At 39.9% G+C, this 22518-nt stretch overlaps 1 protein-coding gene across 11 annotated transcripts in view; it reads left to right on the top strand.

The window, feature by feature from the left end:
• Positions 1–22518, top strand: part of ST7 (suppression of tumorigenicity 7) — a 231959-nt gene that overhangs the window by 109982 nt on the left and 99459 nt on the right. For all 11 annotated transcript variants that reach the window (XR_005838524.1, XR_005838523.1, XM_040644075.1 and 8 more), the window contains 2 exons: positions 8499–8581; positions 20323–20482. Coding sequence is in view for 9 of the 11 variants with exons in the window: in XM_040644075.1 (XP_040500009.1) it covers positions 8499–8581; positions 20323–20482 (243 nt within the window). In the remaining 2 variants the exon portion in view is untranslated. The remainder of the gene's footprint in view (positions 1–8498; positions 8582–20322; positions 20483–22518) is intronic.

The following is a 22518-nucleotide window of genomic DNA, read 5'->3' as shown; positions in this document are numbered from 1 at the left end:
TGAGGTCAGTGAGCCCTTCTCAGGAGAGGTGCCTGGGGCCTGGAGAGCCGTGTCTGTTCAAGGCTTCTATCTTTTGCAGTGTAACTCCCCTTTGAGACAGGTATCTTTTTTCTTCCTGATGGTAAATAGTTTATGAGAAACAGAAAGACTCATAAAATGGTCTTCAACCCTACATTGAAGCATATTTTAAATGGCTAAAATTTTAAGACTTATACAAGCCACTCTGCTATTCTTGGCCAGGGAGTTCCTCATAATTAGCCTATTTGTAAATAAAAATGAAGATATAATCTGAGATCTTGCTTCACTTACCCTTGAGGGTCACATGGGTGACCAGGCTTTGGACATTCCTTCATGGCTTGACAGAAGCAAGGGACAAGGAGCCATGAAGACTGAACACTCTGATATAGTTTCCCAGATCACAGCTGAGAAAAGAAAGAAGGAATGTGCTCGCTCTACTCCTCAGTGGAGCCAGATGCCCAGTAAAGCAGAAATAGTATACCTGCGAAGTTGCCAAGGCAACATCAAGGGTGGAGAGAAGAGTAGACAGAATGATTTATGAGGATTTCTTGACATTGGAATGGATCTAAAATTATACTTCCATGTCTTCCTCACCAGGATAGATTCCACAGGATTTATCAAGGGAATTGCAATGCATAAAAGCTTGAGATGCTGTCAGAGCTCAAGGAGACTGGGGTGAAGGGCAAGGAGAGGAGAAGCAAAAGGAACAAATGAGAAAAAGTGCTTATGGTGTGTTTTTAATCTTCTCTTGAACTGATGCTGTGCCCAGATGTAAAACTGATTTTTTGGGGAACATGCAAATGTTGTGTATTTAAAGTATGTGTAGAAAAAAGAAAGTCCATTTACTGGGGTAAAATGGAGATGCTTGATTTCCATATTAAAAAATTACTCTGAGCTTCTACTTTAATATTAGTTGATTTACAAAGACAATTACAGATCAGCATGTAGAATGACATGTTGTCATGGCAACAGAGGTTGAAGTTGCATTTTATTTATGAACAGTGGGAAAAGAAGCTCTGGGGGCAGATTGAATTGGCATATCTTAACACCCTTTCTGGGCATACTGCAGTTAGCCACAGTTATCAGATATCCACACTGATCTTCACTTTCATGAATTATACATGATTGTATCAATTTTATATTGCTGCGTAACAAATTACCACAAATAGAGCAGCTTAAAACAACACATTTATTATGTCACGATTTCTGTGGGTCAGAATTACAGGCACAGCTTAGCTGGGACTTTTGCTCTGGGTCTTACAAGGCCATAATCAAGGTGTTGACTAGGCTATGATCTTACCTGCAAGCTCTACTGAGGAAGACTCTGCTTCCAAGTTAACTCAGACTGTTGGCAGAAACCATCGTTGTAGAACTGAGGCCTTCAGTTTCATATTGGCTGCTGCCTTCAGCGCCTAGAGGCTGCTTATAGTCCATTGCCGCATAGGCCTGTCAACATGGTCACTCTCTTCATTACACTAGCGACGAGACGCTCCAGCATGTCTGCTACTGAGAGAGTATCTTACATATCTGTTTGCTAGAAGCAAGTCACTTGTCCCACCCACATTCAGGGGGAGAGAGTTACATAAAGATATGAACACCAGGAGGTAGGGATCATTGTGGGTCACTTGAGAGTTTATCCATCATAGTGTCATTGTGAGAAAAGGGCAAGGTTTTTTCATCTTAAAAGCCGTGCCATCTGGAAATCTGTTCAAAATTAGCATATGTGTAAGTTAAAATATTAAAGCTTACATTTTTCATTTTCTTGTCCCTTGGTAAATGAGGAAGAGGAGTGAAGTTGCAACTCTACTTAATGGAACCTGACAGGAGGGAAAAGAAGGGTTAGCAGGGTTGAAAGAACAATAAAATGAAAGAAGAAAATATTCCCTATTCTCACATAGAAAAATGCAAGTGATGGATTAAACTATTCCTGTGTGTTCCCTAACCCACTTTGGAGGTCTGAGAAGACAGTTTGATAGAAGGTTCTTGCAAGACTAGCATGTGCCTTAATGTACTTTATGTAGACATGGAACTCTGTCCTTTCCATAATTAAATCAGAAATGTTGCTTTGCATGAAATGGACAATTTTCTAGTCCATGTTGATATTGCTGTCTCAAGGCTTGGAAGGTATGGCCTTAGTTATTTGTTCTTTGTATTTAAAACATTTGTAAACCATCATGCTTAGGTTATAGTTTAGGCTTTAATACAGCATATGTCCTAAGCTACACGAAGACTTGAAGAAAACTAAGGAACAGGATTGCAGGTTTCCACGTGGCCTGTGGCTGAATTGATTGTTCCCACGGTGTCTAGTAAGGCAGAGATCAGAGATTTAGGATCACATGGTTGAGTTAGGGGATTCAGTAATTTCTTCGCCTTCTAAAATGGCTGCTTTCAAACTTACCCTCCAGTTTATAACCACCTCTAGCAACTAGAATTCAGTTAAAAGGAGCCATTTACTACTTGGTGCTTCCATTTATTTTGTAGGGCATATGACAAATCACAATGCAGGTGATTTACTTCTTGGGCTGTGGTCTGTACCACATTGGTTGGCACATAGAAGCAGGTGTTAAGTAAATGCTGGTGTACTGCTGCTACTACTATTAATATTAATACAGTCAGCTGAGTTTCTTCTGCTTCTTACAACTGGACCGGTATGAGGTGTCACATCACAAAAAGAAGAATAACATAGGGCGCCTGGATGGCTCAGATGGTTAAGTGTCTGCCTTTTGCTCGGGTCATGATCCCAGGGTCCTGGGATTGAGCCCCTCATAGGGCTATCTGCTCAGCAGGGAGTCTGCTTCTCCCTCTGCACCCCCCCTCATTTCTCTCTCTCTCTCTCAGATAAATAAAAAGGAAGAGCAACATAAACATAAATAATGACAATGATAACACATATTATTAGCTGAGGTTTGCTGAGGCACTTTATCTACATTAATGCATTTAGTCCTCACAGCAACCCTGTAACAAGATAGATGTTATTCTTACCTTATGGACAGTGAAACAGCCTCAAAAGTACAGATTTGGGCCTGTGTTGTGATAAATGTTATTTTATTTACTAAGAAAAGTAAGCAAACCAGAGTCCCCTATTCCATAAGTATTGTTTTAGTTAGGCTGCATTGTATATCTATTCATTGCATGCAGTTGTTAGTGAGAAGTGCTCTATGGATCGTCTTGGAGACCAAACAGCAGTGAACACCCTTAAGTTTTAGAAATACAACTTGGGCCCATTCTAGTTTGTCTCATCCGAGAATAGCCATTGGTGTTAGTATTCCATGCATTTGTATAGCAGGAGCTTTAGAAAGTGGTTTCACATCTTTAGTATTAATTCCCCACCAGTGCCTCAACACGCACATGTGAGTCTGTGGCACTCGTACTGCCTTGTCCTTTCCTTCCGTGTGCTCGCACATTCAGGCCCCTGAGCTGCAGTACTCTGTGTGGAATGCTCTACAGCTCTTCCTCTCATGGTCCCTTTGCCTCTGCAGCTGCAGGCAACATCTGGATTCATCTTCCAAGTCTCAGACAGGATGCTTTTTCTTGGCAGAGATTTTTCTTGATGTCCTAATCCCTTTGGGTACCCTGTGCTTTTATAATTCCCTGACGTGATCTCTTCAAAGATATTTGCTTACCCATTTCCTTGCCTCTCTCACCCATTGGATTGTGAGCCCGTCGGGGGCAGGGCCAGTGCTTCCCAGGGCCTGGCCCAGGGTCAGGCCCCTAGGGCGTCTGTGCTGGAGTACAGAGGGAAGGCACATTTCATCTGAGCCTCGAAGTAGCCCTGGCAGAGTGTGGGGCTTTCCCAGGGTCTCCACATTACAGCTGATGTCACGGTTACAGACCAAGGCTCCTAACCCTGGTCTCTTTCCCAGGGATAACACTTTTACCTAAAATCGCTTCCATTTTTGTTTTCACCCAGCCTAAATAAACTTAGTTTCTTTAACTTTTCTCCCTAGGGACTTTATTTCTAACATTTTCAGTGGTTGATGATTGCTATTTTATAACTTTTTAAAGTTTTTCTATTTCACATGCCATATTTTAGAAAGGCTGAAAGGGACAGAGGACAATAATTTTGGGCGTTGTAGACTTTATCACACTGCTTATTCAGTTCTTTCAGTCAGTACCTCCAAGTCTTTGATGCTGCCTTAGTCTTTTCATTCCAGGGCTTCTCTGTGTAAGGCGGAGTATGTCCGAAGAGACAAACACGGGGTTATGTGTTCACCCTGTTTTGCAGAGGTCTTTTCCAGGACTGTGGTTTGGGGATTGCTTGTGCTCTAAAGAATATGAAAGAAGGCTGTTATTGTCTTGAGAGACAGAAATGTGGCTGGCTCCTCACAGACACAGCCTCACAGGACCATTCCACATGATTCCTGAGTAAGCCCTGCTCAGAGGAGTGATCCCTGGCTTTCCATAGTTGACATGTTATCTCCTCTCTTCTATGATTTAGAGAGGTCACTTAATTTTCTTTAAAAAAAGTTTTTGTTTTTTTTTAAATTAAGTCATCTCTACTCCCAACATGGGGCTCGACCTCAACCCCGAGATCAAGAGTCACATGCTCTACTGACTGAGCCAGCCAGGCACCCCTAGGTCATTTAATTTTCAATCTATGTACCCATCCCTCCTACCTAGTTTCTTCTCAGGGCCATGCTTTATTCTTTCCCATTTGCTTATTAGTTAAATGAGGAGACTGTACTAAGTTAAAGTTGAGCATCATCAGAATGTTCTATGATTCAGTCCCCGAGGCTGCCCTTGACTGACTACTGCAGTGTTCTTGGAGCAGTGACCTGTGAGGAGTGCCCTGCTGAATCAGATGAAAAGTCTTCTGATTTATTAATTTTTATCTCTAGGTTGAAATAGGACATTATTGAAATTTTATGAATCTATTCTTCACAAAGCTAGATTAGTCTTTGTTTTTGAGTTTATTTTGCCTAGCCCTAGCAGTTATGGAAGAGACAGTTGAATATGTCTGTAGCAGGAAAATCCAGTTTATGTTTCAAAGTACATACCCCACAGTTTTCTGCTGCAATTTTTAGGTACTTCATCAGGCCTTCATATGTTTTAAAAATAATTGTTAGTGGCCCTCATTGCTGATGAAACTAGGCAAGGTATTCCTTGTTTTAAGGCAGTCTGGTCTGCAGCGAGCAACCCTCCTAATTTAATGAGGGAATCTTCAATTAGATTCTCTTTTCTTTCTGAGTGCCTACTGGCCTTTACCCCCGGGCTACACAGTACACCAATGATAAGATCACAGGGAACTTATCTTTAAAAGTCTGAGGTAAAAGTAAGTACAGTATTAAAAGCATCTCATCTTTTAGTGTGATTTATTCAGAATTCTTCTCCTTTTGAAATGAAGGGCTTTCCATTTGCTATTTTGTTCTTTCTTGCTTGTCAGCAGTATCTGCACACACCCTGTGATGCCATGAGCTGAACTTTGGGGGCAGGACTACTGGTGTTCAGGTCTTTGCCCACCGCCAGCTATGAAATACCATGAATAATAACATTGACTTCATGGAGCTGAAGTGAGAATTAAACTCTCTACTATGCGAAAGTGCTTTGTTATTAACTTTAAATACATAGATAGATGGAAATGGCGAGTATGAAGTGTTGATATTTATGCCCAGAATTGCCAAATGCCATGTCTTAGTGATTTCAGCCAGGATATTCAGGATATTCAGAAAGACCATAACGTTAATAGATTATTAAAGGAGCACCTACCACTCTCTGAAGTGTTTCTGTTTCTGCTACTCTCATTCTCTATGTGTGTCTCTATTTCTTCTAATGACTTCCATGATCTCTCAACTCTAGTAGCTTTCTACAACTGGATATAACAGAGAAGTATCTTTTAATTATTAATTACCACTGCTATATAATCTTAAGTAAGTAAAACCAAATGGGAACACTGTATAGTTTTATCTCTTTAGATCACTCATAAAATTGTCTTTTTCATTGATCAATTAATTCTTGAGTTAATGATTTTCATTAGATCTTTCCCCTCCATTGATTTGTGCTTTTGTTGCTGGGGTGTTATAGCAGGACTACTAAAGCACTTTTCTAATTCAAGCATACCTTTTCCTCTTTCTTTTAGAAATGGATTTTGTAGAATTTTATACTCACTTTGTCCCCAGAAACCTACTGAAAAGTATATGATACAGATATGAGAGTTCATAACTGTAAAATAAAGCAAATACTCTGTTTTGGTGACTTTTTAAAAAATAATGGGGAGTGTGGGGTCATTTATAGTGTGAGGATGGGAATTTTGAGAATTTTAGGCACTTCAGAATCAGACTGGCAGTTACAAGCTCTAGGTTTGTTTGTTTAATTTTTTCCTTTCAAAAAAGTCTCCCTTTTCCCACTAACTTGCTTGGGAAATGACAAATCACCACATCTTTGGGTTTTTAATGGCCAAGCAAACCCAACCTTAACTCAGCTGTACCTCTGCAGTCCTAGGCTGATTGCACCTCTGTGCCCTTCTCAATCTCCCCAAAAGAGTTCTCTTAGTCAGAGTGTGACTATCAACTGAACACATTGTGTTAGTTCAGACTCTTGAGATTACAAGTGATAGCCCGCAAGTCAAACAAACTCAGGTAAGAATGGGAGCAGGGGAGGGATGGCCGGTAGCCAGGAAGAATGGAATCCATGCGCCCTTCTACAACTGCATCTCTGCAAAGGGCCCACAGGTCAAGCTGTTTCCCTCCTCAGCCTCTACAACTGTTTGGAAAGGCTGTGATCTTTTCTCAGCACCTCAAAGTAGCCCCCTTATTCTGCTGACCTTGCCCTTTTGTCTGTCGCTTCTGCTGCCTGCACTAGTCTAGTTAACTCCTACTTATTCTCCTGGACATCTTTTCCAGCCTTCAGCCTTAGGTGCGTCCCTTTTGTGTGTGTGTGTGTGTGTGTGTGTGTGTGTGTGTGTATGTGTGTGTGTGTGTGTGTGTGTGTTTAATTTGAATTCAGTTAGCCAACCTATAGTACATCACTAGTTTCGGTTGTAGCATTCAACACCTTTTATGTGTTTTTATAACATCCCATGCTCAGGACTTGTGTATGCACTTATCAAACTTTATGGTAATTGCTTGTTTGCTTGTTCATTTCCCAACTAGACTGTGGCCATCTAGACGGTGGGAGCTGTGTCTGATTCATGCTTCCATTCCTTGTCCGTGGTCTCATTCATGAACAGCGAGAAGTATTTGTTGAATGAGTGAACATGGGATCTATGGTCATGTTGGTGACTTGGCTTTCTGGGCCAAGCTCAGGACAAATGCCAAAGCCTTTTCCCCTAATTATATCAAAGCCCTACTTCTAACATCCTTCATTCTAAAACCAGACCAATGTGGTACCCTTCCACAAACAGACTCAGTAAAGAAATGTGAATACGCATGCAAAAAGCTCTTTAGGTCAGTTGTTGTTTTGGTAATAATCAAAGTTTCATGCAATATCTAGATACAAATGATAATGATTTAAAATATACTTATAAAATATGGAAGTGAACCTTACTTAATGGATAGCGAGATCAACTGTATAGTTGATATGAACAGAGTGGCAGAAATTGGTCAGGAAGGTTCTTGACTGTACATTTATTTTTAGTGGTTTATTTTTATTTTTTTTTTCATTGACTCCAGTTATTTTTATGACTAGTCTAACAGCCTTTTAAGTAAGGTGAAAAAACTTTTACTAATGTGTGCTAACTTTGTCCATTTGTCCTTCCTTCTTAGGAGTAACAATAGTATTACAATCTTTAATAACTGCCGAAAATATACAGTTGACCCTTGAACAACATGGGATTGAACCTCCTGGGTCCACTTACACATGGATCTTTTCCAATAAATACCATATAGCACTGAAAATGTATTTTCTTTTCCTTATGGTTTTCTTAACAGTTTCTTTTCTCTAGCTTACTTATTGTAAGAATATAGTATATAATGCAAATAACATGCAAAATATGTGCTAATTGACTTTATATTATTGGTAAGGCTTCGGGTGATAGTAGACTATTAGTAAAGTTTGGGGGGGAGTCAAAAGTTAAGTGCAGATTTTTGGCTGTGTCGAGGTTTGGCGCCTCTAGTACCCACACATTCAAGGATCAACTGTAGTTATTTTCCATTTGTTCTAAGGTTGAAGTATTCCTTGTTGGTTCCTCAAGAACTCTAATGTGTGGGTCTCTCAAAATCTGTAAGATCTTCTCTTTCTGACAATTTAGTAACCAGCTTTGATTAGACTCCTCAGTGGTTATGAGGAGTTTCTATTCACAACAATAGTTTTGAGAAAAAGCTGCTTTTTTCTTTTATGTGGCTATTTCTTTCAGGATATAGCCCTTGACACCTAGCATTCTGAGCCTTTGTGATGCTGAACTGTTTTAATGGGACTTTGTTAAGGGTCTAAGAATTTTTGTCATCAGAAACAAATAATTTCACTAGAGAGAAAAATGGAACACTGTTTTATTGACGTACTTATGCATTCCTTATTCTTCTCCTTTTCTCTCTCTTTTTTTTCAGTGAGCATGTTTTTGAACACATTAACACCGAAGTTCTACGTGGCCCTGACAGGCACTTCCTCACTAATATCAGGGCTCATTTTGGTAAGTGGTAGAATCCTTCCTATTTAAAAGCATGCTGAATGCTAATATGTCAGTATATGTATAGGAAATAATTCTGGAAGAATATATACCCGCAGCTTATTGTGATGTCTTGCATGTGTGTATATGTTGGGTGGTTGGACTTAAAGAGGCTTTCTACTGCCCAGGTTACATATTTCTAAAGTATTTGAAAAAAATTGAAATAGTCATATATTACTTTTGTTGAAGGGGAAAAACAAAATAGAAATAAAATGAAAAATAAAGGAAGACAATTCTGTGTCAAATTCTATTGTCTGAGATACTATAAAATACATGTGACTCAGTTCAACTAAAAATGTTTTTCATCCTTCTTTCAAAATGGATTACTGGCCATAATCAAGATCAGTAGAAGTATAGCCCAGTTTCTTCATTTTGCTTTCTTTCTTTCTTTATTAGATTTTATTTAAATTCAAGTTAGTTAACATATAGTATATTATTAGTTTCAGGGGCAGAATTTAATGATTCATCAGTTGCATATAATACCCAGTGCTTACTAAATCAAGTGCCCTCCTTAATGCCCATCACCCATTTGCCCCATCCCCCTCACCTCCTGTCTGCAACCCTCGGTTTGTTCTGTATAGCTAAGAGTCTCTTATGGTTTGCCTCTCTCTCTGTTTTTGTCTTATTTTTCCTTCCCTTTCCCTGTGTTCATCAGTTTTATTTCTTAAATTACATATGAGTGAAATCATGGAGGTATTTGTCTTTCTCTGACTGACTTATTTTGCTTAGCATAATACACTCTAGTTCCAGCAACATCATTGAAAATGGCAAGATTTCATTCTTTTTGATGGCTGAGTAATATTTCCTTGTGTGAGTGTGTGTGTGTGTGTGTGTGTGTGTGTGTGTGTGTGTGTGTGTATACCATATCTTCTTTATCCATTCATCCATTGATGGACATCTGGGCTCTTTCTGTAGTTTGGCTATTATGGATGGTGCTGCTATAAATGTTAAGATGCATGTGCCCCTTTGAATCTGTATTTTTGTATCTTTGGGGTAGATACCTAGTAGTGCAATTGCTGGGTCATAGGGTAGCTCTGTTTTCAACTTTTTGAGGAACCTCCATACTGTTCTCCAGAGTGGCTGCACCAGTATGCATTCCCACCAACAGTGTAAGAGGGTTCCCCTTTTTTCACATCCTTGCCAACCTTTGTTTACTGAGTTATTAATTTTAGCCATTCTGACTGGTTTGAGGTGATATCTCATTGTGGTTAGCCCAGTTTCTTTAAATGTGTTGAAGTGGCTATGGCAGTTCTAAGCTTTTCTTCCCTTTATCTTCTTTTCTTTCAAAATTTACATTTCCTTATTTCTTTTTTTTTATTTATTTTTTTAAAGATTTTATTTATTTATTAGAGAGAGAGAGAGAGAGTGAGCACAAGCGGGGAACGGCAGAGGGAGAGGGAGAAGCAGGCTCCCCACTGAATAGGGAGCCCGATGCGGGGCTCAGTCTCAGGACCCCAGGATCATGCCCTGAGCTGAAGGCAGATGCTTATCCAACTGAGCCACCCAGGAGCCCCCATTTCCCTATTTCTTTCTTTCAAAAATTCCAAATAGGCAAAAGCAATGATAATCATCTCAATGACTCCATTAATTTATCCTCTAAATAATTACAAGTGCGATAAATTGTAACATGTGAAGTAGGTGGTTTTTTTTTTAATATAAGTGACCTTACGTAGGGCCATCTAATTTAGTATAATCACGCTAATATAATTAAATGACCTTAAAGGAGAAAGAAATTTTAGAATGTTGTGTTTTTTTTTTGTCTACACATAATGCTGTGATTACTAATTACTAATTTTTATAAAGATAAGAATAAGAAAGATATTTCAGAGTTGATGTTAAGAGAAGAGCACTAGAAAAACACAAGTTTTAGAGGAGAAGGGCACAAAAATGTGGAACAAATACATATATGAAGCTAGAGCAATAAAGAGTTTCAGAGGCTTGCGCTTGTAGGGTAGAGCAATGTATGCAGGGCAGAAACCTGCAAACAGCTTAAAGGAATGGTGGTGATTTGGGGAGCATTTTTTTTTTGTGGTTGAAGCATATTCGGGTTAATCTTGCTCTGCTGTATCACATGGGTTGCTGGGCTCAAGGGAGGAGATGTTTGAAGTTGATATTACTGGGCCAGGAATGTGAAGAACACCAGCAAGAACCAAGATGGTTATATGAATGGAAATCTGCATAGAAAGCCCAATACTGAGCAGAGACCAAGCCAAGGTGAAGGGAAGCATATTAAAACTTCTCCTTGACATGGGTTGAAATAAGGTGTGTATAGTAATTTGTACCTTATTGCCCCTTAAATGCAGATCTGCACACCCATCTGTGTCTCTAAGTCTTCTCTGTTCTGTGGGGACATGCAAAAAATAGGGATACTAGAGAGAGTTGTTCACAAAGCTATAAGATGATTTGCTTAAGCTCATGTTAGTTTGTGGCAAAGCCAGGCCTAGAACCTATGTCCTCAGGTTCCCACCTTGATATTCTTGATGGACTGAAGAAACTTCAAACTTAGAAAATGCTTTCAATACTTTATAAATGATTAATAAGTATGGGCTGAAAACATGGCAGCCTTTTAGCATGTATATTTTTTGGGGGGAGAGGAGAAAGTATTACAAGTCCTCATCTAATAATTATTTACATTTAAAATAATCCTTTAATATTTTCTTTCTAAAATATCTTTGAAATATTTTTTGATTAAAAAAGCCAAAAAAAAAGTGAACTTTTAGGTACAATTTGAATAGCAATTTCATGCTGAAATCACTAATTCACGCTGATGCAGAAAATAGCTTTTTGTTTGTGTATTCCTCTCTCAGGGATGCTTACTTAAGAATGTTTACCTGCGGGGCGCCTGCGTGGCTCGGTCGTTAAGCCTCTGCCTTCAGTTCAGGGCGTGATCCCAGGGTCCTGGGATCGAGCCCCACATCAGGCTCCCTGCTCTGCTGGGAGCCTGCTTCTTCCTCTCCCACTGCCCCTGCTTGTGTTCCCTTTCTCACTGGCTGTCTCTCTGTCAAATAAATAAATAAAATCTTAAAAAAAAAAAAAAAAAAGAACATTTACCCGCTCAGATGGTGCTTACTGTGTGCCAGGCATTTCATATGCTAATTCATGCACTCCTTGTAATAGTGGGAGGAGGTAATTGCCAGCCTTGTTTCCAGTTTACTAACGCATAGGCTGAATAGGTAGCACAGGGTAACCTGCCTTAGGTCACATCACTGGCAAGTAGTGAAAAGCAGGATTTCAGCCCAGGCAGGCTGTCGCTCATTTCGCCACCTTCTGCCTAAGTTCTCAGCTGTTTTCCTAGCTTGCTGAACAAATGGCAGGTCTGGATTTTATCTTGGTGTGGGTTCACTAGGCTGTAGATTGATTGCCAGAGTGTGGGTGATTTCCTTTTTCTCTGGTAAGCTAGGCCCAGCAATCATTTTACCTTCTAACTCAGGGAGGTGAAGTCCCACCCCTTCCTTTTCTTGTTCTCCAAATGAAGGGATTTTAGTAGAGCGGGACCCCCTCGGCCGGACCCCCTCTTCCTCTGTGCGGAGGGCAGCTGCTGAAACCTGATGGGCACTGTGGTGCGCCTCAGGGAGTGTCTGTCCTGCAGCCTTCTCAGGAGGCACAGGGTGTGCCTGATGTGAAACTCTGAGCATTGGAAAACCTCTGATGTTTGAAGATTTTGAAAAGCCCTTCTCAAAAATGCTTGGTCTGTACTGAGGGCAGAATCACTACGATGCGGGAATAGTTCTTGATAGCTTTAGGCTCCTGCTTTAGAGATTATGGGCATTGGTGTTGTCCTGCCTTTGGGGACTTAGCTTTGCTAGCCCTTGAAATGTACCCAGGGTTGAGGTTTCTATTCAGCCGCTGTTATTTTCTGCCAAGTGCATTCATGGAGAGGCGGCATTGAGGTAAAGGATCAGGTGCTTAGTGGTTTGTTTCCTGGCACAGAGAGACAATTACCTAACTAGTCTCCCCTGAGCAATGGAAGGGGAGCCAGGCAATGAGCGCTGAAAGTACAGGGATGCCCCTGGGGAAATGGTTGTTTGGGAACCTCAGGATTCCTATGCTGGAGACTGAAATTGTCATGCAGTGTGATGTCTTAGAAGAAGAGGGTAAATAAAAACAAAAACACCCTGAAAAAGTCCTCTAACTGAACAAATATACGTAAAAATAAAATGTATTTGGCAAATGCTACTGTCTTTTACACTAAGGTGTTTAAAAATAAATGAGGACTAATCAGTGTGTATTTTACTAGATATTACTGCTAGTTCTTAATTTTGCAGGTTGAAAGCCAGCAAAGAGTTTGGTTATACCATCTACCTTTCACTCTTCCCTTTTGGTCCTGTGCCCAGGCCAGCCAGCTCTCTCCCTTGCTTAACGCCAGGTGGCCCCTCTGCCCTCTTGGCACAAGCCTTCTGATCTCAGTCCAGTTCCAGCCATAGGAATTGCACCTTTCATCACAGTCCAAACCTACCAATTTCGTCTTTTAGTTGTTCTAGCAAGGACATGTCCCGTCTGCTTGAAGTAGCCTCTCGGAGTAATGTTAATTTCAGTGGAGAAAATTTCTGGGTTTTGTTTTTATTTTTGAGAGTGGTTAGGTGGTTATGTGGAGAAAATGCTCCCCTTAATTTTTTCAAAATGTTGGTAGAGTGGAGAAAATGCTGTATGTTATATTGACATTTATAAAGAGATCCCCATTAACATGGATGTGGACATGCTCCTACACCTACATTTTACACATATATTAAGTAGATATAAAAAGAAGCATCTGAGGCATAATTTTAAAAAGTGAGAATCAAGAACTAAAAAGGGAGGAAATTAGAATAGTAAATAAAAGTCATAGCTCATAGATTACATGTAAAAAATATGTTTTTGGCAAAGTGTAGAAGAGATGATAATTAGTTAGGAATAAGTTGTATCAAAAGGTCCATTTATTGAGTTGCTACTCTATGCCAGATATTAAGCACTTTGCATATATTACTTCATTTAATTCTCTTTAAAATTCTAGGTGGTAAATGTAGCAGTAGCTTTATGCTGCTGAGTATGATCAGACACAAGTGTTAAATAACTTGACCAAAGTTATATAGTAGACAAATGGTAAGATTTGAATCTGGATCTTTTGACCATGTCCTCCATCCCCTCCTGTTCAAATGTAAGGGAGTGGGGCTGGAGGATTGTTATGGAACTTTTCAACTTTTCCATCTAAAGGACTTGACTTGCACTTGAGATAGCACTTTAATTGACAGATAGGTGGATCACCCGAATGATGGTGATTCTCGAGGTAAGAGTAAAAAAAGACTCAGGGAAACTTGATTGGAAGAGCTCTTGGGGTGTGGGAAGCTGCATATAAGCGTCAGGCTATATTGATTTGTGAAGCAAGTTATCTCTTGTCTATAGAATAAAGGAGAGATGCTATGGGGATCACATGGTAGGGGAGCCTGCAGCTAATTGGAGGAAACTGAGGCTCATTCAGCTTTATCAGATTACAGCTTCTGGGGGTCACCATAAAAATGAATGATTTTCCACAGGAGACCAAGCAAAGTGCCAGGCCAAAGAGAAGACATACGCACGCCTGTCAGGGTCTGAGTGTAGACGTGAGTATTTGAGTGGATCAGATTAATGATTAGACAGGCAGAAGTGAAGAAGGTGAGCAAGCCGATGGCAGATAAAGGGACAAAAGTGCCCTTTTGGCTTTATCAGTTTGGATTGGAGCACAGTTTGAGAGGCTTGAAAATCATGTAGTTGCACGGCTGGGGAAAGGAACCCTCAGAAGCCTTCCGGTTTAAACCAGTAAAGACTTAAAGACCAGGCATCCAAAATGCTTATGACTTGCTCAGGTTACTTTAGTAAGTAAGGGTGGGAGTGAGGACTGGAATTTAAATTTCTACTGCTTTGCCATAGTATCATCCTGCCTCTCATGAAGGTGTTGATTAAGAAGGTGGATGGCAATAGTATCTAACAGTTGATGTTTTCATTTTAACAGACCCACAGAAATGGGTCAGGTAGATAAGAAAGGGAGTAGAGGGAAAGAAGGAAAAAGAAAAGAGAGAGAGAAGGATGGGCACTACACCCTTCCCTGGAGGAGACATTTTCTCTTTATCCAATTGGCCATGGATACTTACCACAATTTATAATTATGTTTTCTTTGTGTCATCATTTATAGCCTTTGTCCTCTATATAATGGAAGCTTCACAAAGACTGAGACCATATCTGTGTTTTTGTATACAATAATGTAATGCCTGGGTAGACGCTTACAAAATATTTGTTGAAAGCAGAGAGATCCAGTGAGTGAATGAATTACCGATTGTGTCAGAATTATCTAGGGAGCTTGTTTAAAGTGATGGGTCCAACCACCACTCCAGACTAACTGAATCAGAATCTCTTAAAAGAGGGACCACGAGGATAGCTGCTACCATGGCATGAGCTGGTGGGGCCCGAGGCACACAGTGAGGGATGGCTCCTCCCCATGTCAGTACTCTTCATGATTTTCCCCCAGGAGAGTGACCCTCCTCTCCAGTCCACACTCATTAATGCTACAGTGGAAAATCTCATCCTATGAACATATAGACACGGAGGTGGGGGTGGGTCATTGACTATTGACCTTGAAGAGAACCTCACTTTTCTGTCTGCCCTCTTTTCTTAAAACCTTGGTGATAGGTGGCCAGGAAAGGGGGTTGAAGGGCATGAATACCAGTTCTTCACACAGCCCCCCTCAGTTGTTCAGGGGAACAGTGACTGAGGAGGGACTGGCTGAGACCAAGGAAGTGGGAAGTAAGACCCTTTCCATAGCATGTCAGTATTCCTAAACAAAACGTAACATGAACCAAAAGGGGAAAACAGTCTGTCATGTGGAGTTGGGTGTGTGCGGCGGGAACTCTGAAAGGGTCGGTGTGTATAGAGACAATCATGTATTTGAGAATTCTAACAAGAAACTAAAAAGATTATGGATATTATATAATCCATGCCCACAGCCTTGATTTATCTCATTTAAGCCCAGAAGATCCCCTTTTGCCAAAAATCTGTTCACCACCAGATATATTTCTGAAGACTTAGAGCAGGTGTCAATTTTGCAGTCTTTCCATTTGGGAGCAGACTGCGGGAAAGTTTCGTATTTCCTCTTTAATCTCCAGCATCACTGGATCTATTCTCCTGTGATATCATTACCCTTTAATCCGTAGGGAGCACTTAGCCAATTTCAGGCTGAGACATCATTGTATTTCCTGTGGGTTTAATGGAATTGGTGTGGAATTACTAAGGTGCTGCTGTATGGAAATCTTGAAGCATTTTTAAGTGTGGTATAGGGTATAGGGAAGTCTCTGATTCACAAGGAGAAGTGTTTTATATAGAGAACACGCAGTTCAAGAAGAAGAGTGCTTATTGGCTAGGAAGAATCTAGGCATCTTCAGGAAAGACTCAACTTTTAGGTTTGCAGGGTAGATGGAAGGGTCTTGTTTGTTTATCGCTTTGCCAGATTTTTTGTTCCTTCCCTGTGGGAGAGTTGTACTTTAGGCCAGCTCTGAACCTGGATCTCCACCCCTAGTCCTGGTACTTTTTGGTCATCTTCTCTGCTTCTGCCAAATAGTATGGAGGAGGTCATAAGGCATTGCTAACAGGGTCCTTGACAAATGGGTCTTTATTTTAAATATGATCTGGGTCTCAAGTATAGTTTTTGGTCCTTCTGTCCTGCAAGGTATAGATCCAAACTACTTCTTCAACTCTCACATTCCCGATTCCATCCCTACTTTCCTTGTTCTGAGAAGACAAGCCTTACCCTCACCTCTACTGAGATTAGTGTCACCCACTCTATTCCTTTGTTGCTTCTTACTGGTAAAATATCTCATATCACACCCTATTTTCCAAAATAGAATGTTCCCCTCTGTTCATTCGTCCTTCCTTTTCTTTCTGTCTCAGGGTAAGAAATGGTAGGTTACCTTTTGAAGGCAGGGTGGGTATGCTTTCTGGGCCTTTGGCATCATGCGTCTTGATCATTTGTACTTTTTTGAATCTTTAATGTCTCTCTTTTCACTAGATTCTTTACCCTTCCACAAATATGTATAAGTCTATCTTTTTAAATAACAAATAAAAAGAACACAAGAACTTTCATTGGTCCTGCTGTTGATTTAGACTATCTTCCATTAAAGCACTGGCCCAGCCCTTGTTGTCCATCCATTTAATTGTCCAACCATCCTTCCATCCAGTCTTGTAATCATTCATCTGTGCATCCATCCAACATTAACTGAGTGCTTACTGTGACATTACTTTGTGCATCAGGTAATTAAGCCCCAGAGAATCAAACAAGGTCACATAACTCGGCTATCATGAAGTGTATTTGAGTTTTGAACTTTCAGCTAGATGGGAGGGCCACTGTTGATTTCCTAAATGCCAAAGTGAATGGATGCTTTTTAGTTCTCATCTTACTTGTTCTGTATAATCTTTGCGGTGAAGCATGAGTTGGAAAAAAAGCAGTAGAGGGATTATGCATTTAAGACTATGAAATAGTAAATTTATATTTTAATTCTATGGTTGTCAGATTAAAACCTGTTTTATTCCACTGAGGCAAGCCCACTAAGCTACTAGCATGTGCAAGGACTAATTTTAAAATCTAAATTTGTTTATGAGAGCTTTGCTATTTACATTGCCGGTTATGCACCAGGGAGAAGAATTCAAAGTGACACCAAATATGTGTGTGTTAAATAACACCATCTGCCCATTTGGATCTGTGCAGCTATTTAAAAATTCTGTGAGGTGCTGGCCCAAAGCCTGTCATGTTTTGGGATAAGGGGCAAATTATTTTGCTGACCCCAAATTAGATGACTTAGTTTGAGATTTAAGAAGGCTTCAAGTCCTTTCTACTTCTTTTGCTAATTGTTCCTTCAACGCCTATTAGAGTCTCTGCCCTAGGGTACTGGGGACATTCGTATAGGACAAGGAAGGACCATGATAGATAAGAAGCCATCTACTACTGTGCAAAAGACAGGCCCAGGAAGACCCCCCACCCACCACCAAATAGCTACAGGAATAACCCAATCTTTACTGAGATCTGAGATCTGTTAATCCTGCATTAGAAATACTGGGTGGAAGGTCTGTCTCCTATTATAATGCAAATACCTCATTAATATGAATCACTATTTAGGATAAATGATCTAGTCCCACTTGATAGCCTACTTCTGGATTGGTTTCGATAGCTGAGAAAGCAAAGGGACAGTGGAGTCGGAAGGCACTAGGAAATAAAGATTTGAAAAGAGAAATGATAGGCTACATCTGTCTGTGTTTCAGTATGCAACAGAGTTACAAAAAGATGTCTCCTTGTAGAGCCCTAGCGAGATTAGTGGCACAGAACTGGGGCTTTAGGCTGAGCTGCTACTCAATTTGCTGTGAGACTTTGGTCATTCCTCATTCTTTAAATGGAGATTGTGCTTGGTCCTTTAAGGTCCCTTTTAGTACGAACATTCTGTGATTCTTCTGTAGAAACTGAGAAATCTGGAGTTCCAAGGTGTGTGTGCATGCGTGTGTGTGTGTGTGTGTGTGTGTGTGTGTGTGTGTTGTGATGGATATAGGCTACGTCAGGAGCAACCTGTGAAAGGTGCTGTGGTCTGTGGCAGGGACTGGTGGTATCAGGGGCCACATGTGCCTTATATAACCCTAGAGCACAGACCTTGCCTGGTGTGGAGCACTTCCTGCTATGTGACTGAGTGAATGAACGAAGGCCTGGCAGGTGCCCAGCAGCATAATATAGAAAGCAGAGCAGAGCCTTAAGGCAACAAAAGCTCTCCGCCACAGTGATTGAGAGCCATTGCCAGTTCTGTGCTCAGTGTTCTTGGGTTGCTTGGAGCCTTCCTTCTCTTCTAATAAAGGTGAAGCCACGAAACTCTTAAGGGCTTTGTTGGGTGGGCAGAACTGAATGGTGAGCAGTACCCTTTTTCACAATGATTTCTCGGGCTTTCAGCCAATAACTTAGTAACAGACAAGAAGATGCTGTACAAGCCTGAATCATAGACTAATGGGAGCAGAGTGCATCAGTATTTCAGGTGTCCTGTGCAGGAGAGGTATGTACGTCATCAATATAATAAATGGTAACTTTGCTATTACTTTTGAGAACCAAACATGCAATGGGCACTGAACTGGGGATTTTACATGGGGGATTGAAACTACATGTTTTACATGGGTGTGAAAATGGAGGACCCTTGAGGATAAAGAATGAATGTGATTTCTACTTTACAATTTGCAGAAACTGATGTTCAAATAGGTGAAGTAACTTGTCTGAGGTTACAGACTCCTTGGATTCATGGTTTGTAGATTTACCATTCTTGAGCTTTGTTCCTTCAAGCAAGATTATTGCTAGCATTCCAGATATTATAGACTAGTTCTGTCCCTTCTTAGCTTTCATATCATATTCTCTTCCCTGTCTGCCAGTGAAGTTACTTGAGTGTCTTAACACGTAAAAATTCATATAGTCAGAGGGCTAACTTTTTGGAATTAACTTAAAGGTGTCATAGAATTGGAAACATTTGGTTTGATTGATGACTCCTTCTGGTTATTCATAGATGTTCTGTCTGTCTTAAAAAAGGTTGTTTTTGTTTGGTAGAGCAGCAGAAGAAAACACTGATTTTTAAAATAATAGCCCAAAGTCCATTCCAGAGTAGTTAACAAAATCTTGTTTTTATGAAATAGGTAAGCATAAAGATAATTAATACTATGTTAGTTCCACATTCTGGATTATATTATAAAAATATGGCATAGTTAATCCTATGAGACTCTGGCACATAGCTGATTCTTAAATTTCTTCTGTGTGATGATTTGTGGCTGCTTAAGGAACAAATCTCAAATCAGGCAGGGAGGAGAAGAAAGAATGTGGGAGAGAGCGGCTTTGAACAGTGGTGGGAAAGTGTTCACTGGAAGGACCGAGGGGCCAGGGAAGCAGGCTTGCAGGAGGTCACTTGCTTTCCCCGTACTTAGAAGTCATGATTGCAGCCTAATCATATGCGTGTTATTGCTCCTTTCCTCTTATTAACGAAAGTCATTTCTTTTCTCCTTGCAATGCATGGTATATAATAATTGGTAAGCTGGTGAACTAGGAAACATTAACTTAATGGTGTTCAACAGATGCTTGTGTTTATAAAGCACTTCTTAGCAGGTGGGACATTGCTAAGTCTCTCAGTAGTGGCGTACTATCCATACAAGAAACGGGATGCCTTTCATTCTTTCTGTAAAACCAGCATTTCTCTAAGGAAATGCTTGTTGTTAAAATAAAAATAGAATTTTGCTATCTTAAAAATTTTATGCAGGTATGGCTTTATCAGAATGTAAGGTGCCAAGAATTGGAATATTTTGTAAGCCATACTTCTAAAACTTGCTTATTTGTATACATTTCTGGAGTTGTCTTTCAGCCATGGTGATTTTGTTGGAATATTATGTAAATTTGGAGGAAAATAATATTGAGCAGCTCTTAACAGTGTTCTTTTATCCATGATTATAGGTATGGATTTTCTCTGAAAGCTAGTATTAAGTGGAGGAAACTACATTGAGAATTTAAAATGTAATTGGTGTTTTAATTTTATTAATCTCTTTAATTTTTAGAATAAATTAAGCAAAATTTTTGGAATAAAAAATTAGGTATTTAAGGTGGATGTAATTAGTAAATGCAACATATTTCATGGGCGTGTGTACAAAAATCATGTACAGTAACAAGAACCATAACTACTTATACTATTTTTCTATTCTAGATATTTGAATGGTGGTATTTTCGCAAGTATGGAACATCATTCATTGAACAAGTCTCAGTAAGCCACTTGCGCCCCCTCCTGGGAGGGGTTGACAACAACTCCTCCAATAATTCTAACTCCAGCAATGGGGACTCAGATTCCAACAGGCAAAGTGTCTCAGGTATGGAAAGTCCTTCAGTTTGAACATGATTTGCTTATTTTTACTAAATTATTATGACTATAAGACAGTAATAATGTTCTTATTTAAATATTAGTATCCAGAGAAAAATGCAGTGTATTTTCCCAAGATGTTAACAGCTTCTACCAGGGAAATAGAATATAAGCATCACAAGGAAAGGAAATATTTATTTTGTTTAGTTTTACTTTTTCTCCAATTTGGTTTAGCTAAGGATCATTTATTTAGGTCAGTATTCCCAGCCTGAGTCTCTCTGGCCTCCTTGTCCCTAGTTTCTCGAACTTTATTGAATGTGTCTATTCTTTTCCATGCTAACTGCAGAACCTTCTGTCTAACTAGATGTGATCACATCACTCCTTTGCTTAAAAGGCTGCCTTGGTTTCCATTCCGCTGAAGATAAAGCCCAGCTTCCTTAGCATAGCATAAGCTGCTTTCACCTTTCTTGCCAGCTTTGGCTTCAGTCACAGTCCTGTCCCTCTCCTTTTCATTTCTTGAACATGCCATGTTTTCTCACGGCCCTTTTCATAGAAGTCTGTCTCCCTCTCGCACGTTTGCCCGTCTTTCATAACCCAGCTCCAGTGTTACTTCCTGGGAAGCCTTTTCTGATAGGTTGTACAGTATCTCTCCACCTGTGTTGACTTGGAACATTTTTATCTTTAGCAACATTTGTCAAATCTCACTGTAACGTTTAAGCTGACTGCTTTATTGCAGTATTTCTATCATTTGGTACAGTGTCTGGTCCATCATTGAAACTCAGTGAGTGCACAAATGAGTACATGCAAGGCCTGTAATTTCTCCATTCATAAAAGAAGTGGGAAGAATATGGTCTCTTAGCTTGGTCTCTTTATCAGCTCAGCAAACATTTCCTAAGTCCTTAATATGAACCTGGCCTTATACAGGTTCTTATGAATTTATGATTGAAAAAAAAATAAAGCTAAAGTCCTTGTCCTCATGGATCTCTCATGTCTACTGAAGGAGACACAGTGGTTAGTGCTATGATTACATGAGGGGAACATACAATGCTATGGAGAACAAAGGAGAGTTCCTGACCCAAACTGGGGGAAGAAGTTTGCTTCTTGAAGGGGAGGGCGCTAGTGCTGATAGTTAAAGGTTGAAGAAGAAGAAATTAAAGAGCTAGATTAGATCTTTTTTTTTTTTCTTTCTCCTAGAATAACTCAGTCCACATTTCATAACTGTCTGGCCAGGTGATAAGCATCAAGGAGCACTGCACATATATTTTATTCCTGTTGTTGATCCAGTGCCCTTTCAGTAGACCCTTTGCCAGCCATCTGTGAGTGGTAATGGGCACCACGAGGTGCGCATTTTTTTTTCATCCAAAAGGGTACATGTGCAAGAGATGGCACCACTCAGGTAACAGAATTGTCTGGGACTTTGAAAATGTACCCATTTTGTGAAAGAAACAGAAAGAGAGCTGAGCAAAGTGAAACATTAAGCACTATTCTAACAAGTGTGGCACATTATTCTAATGGGGGGTCTTGATCATTCAGTCATCTTCAGAGTATAGCCATTGTGGGTAACGGCCCTCACTTTGCATCTGCTGTGAAGACCTCTTGTCTGATTAGAGTTACTACAGTCTTTGAATGATATAAAACATTGTAGGAAATTAACAGATTAGAAATGGAAAGCAGCCTTATTTGAGGCCATTCTTCATTGAGTACATTTTAATTTTTATTAAAATTCTCTCTACGCATTTTAAATTTCTTGACATCATTCCTAAATGCAATGAAGAGTTCTACTGTCACTATTACTTTGCTTTCTCTCTTTATGGCTACCTTGAAGTAAGCCTTATGCATTATATAAATCTTGATGCTATTCTTAGTGCTTTTATGGCAGTTTTAAAAGGGAGGACCTAAGTCCTTTATACAAATTTATTCAAAAATAATAATCATGGAAATTCCCAGTTTTATTTGTGCTGGGTTTTGACCTGGCTAAAACTGAGTTTTTGAATATTATTAATTCAATTCCACTAGAATTTGCTGAATGTCTGCTACTGTGCAGGC

Source organism: Ursus maritimus, unplaced genomic scaffold, assembly GCF_017311325.1.
Source record: "Ursus maritimus isolate PB19 unplaced genomic scaffold, ASM1731132v1 scaffold_3, whole genome shotgun sequence".
In the NCBI taxonomy this organism is placed as follows: Eukaryota; Metazoa; Chordata; class Mammalia; order Carnivora; family Ursidae; genus Ursus; species Ursus maritimus.
This window is presented reverse-complemented; position numbering and strand designations above follow the sequence as displayed.